At 38.4% G+C, this 6,000-nt stretch overlaps 1 protein-coding gene across 3 annotated transcripts in view; it reads left to right on the forward strand.

The window, feature by feature from the left end:
• The window catches only part of SACS (sacsin molecular chaperone), a 62,456-nt gene that overhangs the window by 14,350 nt on the left and 42,106 nt on the right, over positions 1-6,000 (forward strand). For all 3 annotated transcript variants that reach the window (XM_069808145.1, XM_069808147.1, XM_069808146.1), the window contains one exon: positions 4,755-5,311. In XM_069808145.1, the coding sequence (XP_069664246.1) occupies positions 5,289-5,311 (23 nt within the window). In that variant the 5' untranslated portion in view covers positions 4,755-5,288. The remainder of the gene's footprint in view (positions 1-4,754; positions 5,312-6,000) is intronic.

Here is a 6,000-nt window from a genome sequence, read left to right on the forward strand (position 1 = left end):
TATCAAATTTCCTGCTATTCTAGGAACCTATGGCAATTACGGAGTTGCTTGTCAGTGATTATACTACTCTATGGGATCTGAGGGATAATTGCTGCTCTTTCTGTTGCTGGTGTGGCCTTGGAAGGGGTAGGCACAAAAAACAATATTTGGTCCAAAAAAACCAATGACTACAAAATTTGCCCCATTTTTCTTCTGTTAAATATTTTTATCCTTGTACATATATGTCATGTTTCATCAAAAAGGAGCAATGCCTAATGTGCCAAATGCATCAAAATCATCCCACTCTAGAAAAAGAATCAGTTTTGTACAGCTACTATCAATCTGTCCTTTATATAAAAATCAACAAGAGTGCAGCATTTTTATTCATGATAATATTAACAGCATTAATAATATAGTATTCATAGTATTAATACTATCAATAGTATAAATAGTATTAAAATGTCGGTATTTTTGAAAGCTTTTAGTTTACTTCTGATCTTAAAATTGTATGTGATAAAGCATGAAAGCTCATGTAGTGCATAACAGTATAAATGCAGAGCCATATACTTCACTAATGGCACTGATTTATACCTGCTGATGGCCTGGACTACTCATTTCAGTTGAATTTGCTACACCAAAACTGTCTAGACAATAAACATATTAAGGACATACCTACTTCCAGCATTTTTAGCTTGCTGGCACGTTATTATTTTACACTGTATCAGGTCCATCTCAAATTTCTGCACAACAGCTATCTCTGAGAAGCTACTCTGTACATTTGTGTGGTACCTGCAGCTGCGTGATAGCCTTGAATTTAATTTAACCTTTGATAGAAATGCATTTTGAACCCAGCTAGTATACTTGTGCATTGTCAGGAACAATTTGTCTTCTCAAAATTTTGATACCTGGGTGGTCTTTTTTTCAAGGTTTAGCTGCTTCCTCTGGACTGTGCACTAGTCCATGTTATATTCGTAGAGAGTGTGGTCTAGTCTCATTCAGAGCTACTGCTGCTATTGCATGGAGTGGGATTTTAATTATGAGAATTAAACCTGTCATATTCTCCTGCCTAATAAATCCAGGAGAAAGCAGAATTTAGTGAAACAATGGAGCCGTTCTGTATTTATAATGGTATACAGGAGATTACAAATTAGACCTGAGATCACCCCTACTACTTGAGATCAGATATTAGACCTCGAGCATATCTGGTTTCCAGCTTGTTCTGCCTCTCTTGATTTGTCAGCCTTCAGTTTTGCCAGTTATCTTTGCTTTTTCCCTTTTAAAGGGATGTTTCTCTCACGCTAACAGATTTAGAAGAATGAAAGTGTTTAGTTTGTGTCACAAGGCGCATCTCCCTGTATTTGCTGGTAAAGCTACTATTGGTAAAACCAAAATGATGCCATAAGCATGAGATATGAGTTGTACATTTTCATTCAATTTACAGTTTACTAAGAAAGCATTTTGGGGTGAGAGTGAAATGCCCTAAACCAAAAGAGGGCTTTCCCCCCCATCCTGTTTACAGATGGACTGTTTGTATCTGTGATACTGAAAGAAGCCATGATTTAGCGTGAGGTGATTGTGCCACGGCATATCCTTGAATCTTGAAGACAAATGCTAGGTACAGCCAAGGTTACCCACGAATGCAACAGATGGACGGGGTACCTTTGGCTGTGTACATCCCACTAGTGACCTAGCCATGCTGCAGCTCTGGTCAGCTCAGCTTGCTTTCATGCTATGCTGCTCACAACTGCTCTCCTGCTTGAGGATATGTACCTCCTGTTGTTGTGGCCTTGTTTATTCCAACAGAAGTCAGCATAAGCAATAATGGTTTTGTGATCAAATTGTGCTTTTAAACTGTATAAAACATAAATTGAGGATTAGCTACTGCTGTGCTTTGTTCACAAATTTTCTCCTCTAAACTTTGGATTGTGTTCAGTAATTCTGATGGTTCTTGCATGCTTCCCATGCTGCTGGATGGAGTATTAACAGTTTTGGTTTAGTTGTTATTGTTGAGGAAAGAAACTCAGTGTATGTATAGTTTAGACTGTATGTAGTAGAATGTGAAGTTTAGACTGATCCCAGGATTAAAAGGATGGATGAAAAGTGAACAGATAGATAACTTGATAACCACTAATGGTTTTCACACTAGAAATTTCTGAAACAGTATTAATATATATGTATCCACCTGATTTGCAGGCAACATCAGGTATTTGCATAGCTATGTCTGTGGCTTCATACCTACAACTAATCACAGGCATTCACAAAACTGAAGACTGTTTTTACAGATTGACTACTAAACCTCCTCCACCACAATTCAATTAAAGACAGACATAAAATCCTCCAGCAAAGGTGTTTCCTTTTAAAAACTAATGAATCCCACAGTAGAAAATTGGCACAGGCAATGGTTGTAACTTTTTTTCCCCAGGAGAAATTTATGGTTATGTCTATACTAATAAATTAAATGACAGAATGTTCTCGGACACTGCAGCTCAATATCATATAAGGCTATAAGGTAACTGTATGACCATCTCAGGGACTGAAGAAGTGTGAGGTCAGGAAGTTAGTGTGCCAGGGTCAGTCTGTATCTGGTACCTGACAGCCAAGTTGGCTCTCTTTCTTACCATGGCAGACAACATAGAGATGACTGTGTCAAAATCTTTCTAGGATTGTAATGTGACCTGGTAGCAAACTGACAGCACCATTTGGTCACATCTATGCTGGCAAAACCAAGCTCCTTCGAGGACTTTCAGAATGATTTGCCAGTGTAGAGATGTCACTTCATGCTGTGAAATAACTTGCTCTTCTGCTAAGCAAACTATTTATTGAATTAATAATTTTTAGCCTGCTTTCAGGTACTTTGGACCTATCCATTTCCTGGACAAGGTGTCACTGTCAAAAATCCTAGAAGGTTTTTTCATTTTCGTAGGGTGCATCAGTACCAAGAGCAAGTAATATATAATTTCTTTTGAAACAAGGGGCTTTTCAGTGTCCTGGGAGAAATACAGCAATTACTGACTTACTAAGATAATGGATTTAGCTAGAGTCTTGTCAGCATGCAAGTCACGCACAATCCTATGTGCGAAATCATGCACAAAATTGCAATGAATTAAAAAGCTTCCCCACAGCAACATAATAAAGGACAATCTTTGAAAGGCCAAGCCTAGAAATAGAATGCAGTCTGAGAAAGTGTGTCACTCACTAATTATGGATACGCTGTCTCTTAAAGTCATAATTAGCTTTCTATCATAAACCCATTTTTTCTTTTTCCTTCCCCCAGACAATTGAAGCTGCTCAAATAACTTTAAACATTTTTCATGTGTGATTTTACTAATGATGTTTTAGGGGAAACAGTATAAGCTGGCCTGGTCTTCCAACTATGGCTGCACCACGCAGTGCCAGGACCCACTTGAGCCCGGCTTTCCACTGCAGCCAAAATGCCTTTCCTTGGTGCTCCCCTCCCAACTGCAACCCATTATACAGCAGGGCTGCAATGGTTTTACTCTCAATGGAATCATTCATACCTGGGCAAATGAGGCTGGATTTGCATGGCTGTTTGCTTAAGTCTGTATGACTTAAGTGTGGAACTTTTCTTTGGATTACATGCTAGATACACATCTCAGCATCTGTGGAAACAAAAATTTATACTGAAGCCATTTAGTAACACATTATGCTAAGTTAAATTCTCCGTGATGCTTTTCATGGTAAACATGCATTCAGAATTCATCTTCAGTCTATATGCTTTGATATTTCATTTACTGAGTAGGTAAATTCCTAAGTATTAAAAAAAAAAAAAAAATATTCAAGCCACAAGTTCTACCATCCTTTCTTTCATACCATTTGTATTTCAATATCTTACTTACATAGTAAACTAATTCACCTTTTGCAGTTTAGCCAGAGTTGTTTCCCTTTCTGGGTCAGGAAAGAAAGTCTCTGCATTACTGTTTGAAGAGGGACATATGCAACTGCATATTATGAAAACACTTGCCAACACCGTCAGAGGCTCAGAGAAGCCTCTGTTACATTTGCACAGATGCAGAACAATAATGGAATACCACTGTTGTCCTCCCAGCTCTCTCAAACGTATCTTACTTGGGTAATAACATGTATATTGAATGAAATGTTCTCTGCTGCTTGACAGCACATGCCTCGCCTCACTTACTTACACACTGTTCTGTTGCTACAAAAATTCTGTGTGTCAGCTTGAAGGAAATAGTTCGTGAAGGTATGTGCAGCATAGGGTAGATTTTGACCTATATAGCTGGGAGTGGGGATTAGTTGGGAAGACTTTGAATCCTCCCTGTGGAAAGTCATTGCAAGCTAGTTAATCTCTTCCCCAAGCTGCAAACCATTTGAACAGAAGGGTAAAATGCTTCTCCATAAATGTTCTGCCCAGACTGTTGTTTTCTCTGATGGCATAATTTTACACCAAGGCTGAAATATATATCCTAGAACATTTTTTTTTTTAAGCAGATACTGATGCAAAGGAAGAAATGGAAAACCTGCCCATTTATTGAGCATACTTACAGCTACCTGTGTTATTGTACTGATTGTATGGTATTGTACTGGAGGAGAAGCAGGAAACCTCACTGCTCTTTTTCAGTTCTCCATGGGCTTACAAGTACTGTAACGCACAAGGCAGTTTATAATTAGTACCATGACTCACTTAATACTAGTCACTGCAACTATGCCCTCAGGGGAAATGACTTTTCCATACCCTTCAGTCCAATTCTGTTTTGTATTAACGGCCCACCCCTTTTCTCTTGTGTCTCTTCTTCCAGAACTACTGAGCTGATATTAAGAAGTGTCTTCTAGCAGGTGTGAGGGAGAAGACAAGTCAGACTTTGGCCCTCACAAGTACTCTTCCAAGTGTGCCTGCTTCCAGAAAAAAGGAAGACAAAGCAGAAACAGCAGCTTCCAGAATTCTACTCCATCTCCAGAAGTTAAATATAAATAAATTGGACAAGATCATAGCCTGAATTCAGTTAAAGAAACTAAACAAGACCTTCTTGCTTTCTGAGACCTATCCTGTTAAGTCTGTTCCTGATTATGAGAGAATGAACTTCTGTGAACAATCAAGCAAGTGGCTTTAAAAGAAAACTGGAGAAGTAGCAGATGGTGAGACACACAGACATCTTTGGTAGTTCAGGGATGGAGTGAACACTGAATTGAGTTTCACGTGCTTGGGCTTTCTAGTGTCCGCTGAAGAGATGATAAGCCACCAAGCAAACAAGATTAAAAAAATAATTTGCTAATTTATAAATCCGATACCTGCTTCATGTTCCTATCAGGAAGATATCAAAGAAAAAGAGACAATGGAGATCGAGGATAAGAACAGGTAAAAAAAAATTAACTCCTGAAAGAACTTTCTGTTAGGCTGACATGTTCTTGCTCAAACCCTCATGGTCAGTAAGTTAAAGACTGAGTCTGAAACTTGCCTAGTGTTTGTACAAAATTGCCACGTTTAAAGGTGAAAATAATTTCTTAAGTTACAAAATCATACATAGGTGCCAGGTTCTGCTGCATTTACTTATGCGTATTCTCTATGAAATTAAGGAGAACTGCTTGAAAAAATTAATCACTCCTGTAATGGATTCATTGTCTAACTTTCAATTTACATGTACAGTCTACATTCACTATAGCATTTTCTGAAAACAAGTGAAAGAGAAAGTTTTCTTCCTGCACTTGCCCAACTTTGAATTCAACATACTGTTTTACTGGGAAGAGTGTATAATCTCACTAACAGCTAAAAAGCAAAGCAAGTTCCTTGGGTGAAGTGTCTAAACAAATCTTATGAGATTAATGCTTTTTTAGATGTTAAGTTGTAATTAGAATTGTTCTTATTTGCTGTCAATGGGCCTGCAGGAAGATGACAGCCTCCACCCTCAGCCTTGCAATCTGCAGAATCCCCACTGATGTGCAACTCTATAATGTACAGCCTCTGCTTTTTCCTGTGTGTTAAGAAGGTGGGCTTTGCATTGCGTTAGAAAGTTGTTGTTAGCAACAGCTGACTGTTGTTTCAGGGTT

The sequence above is a fragment of the Haliaeetus albicilla genome, chromosome 20 (genome assembly GCF_947461875.1).
Source record: "Haliaeetus albicilla chromosome 20, bHalAlb1.1, whole genome shotgun sequence".
In the NCBI taxonomy this organism is placed as follows: Eukaryota; Metazoa; Chordata; class Aves; order Accipitriformes; family Accipitridae; genus Haliaeetus; species Haliaeetus albicilla.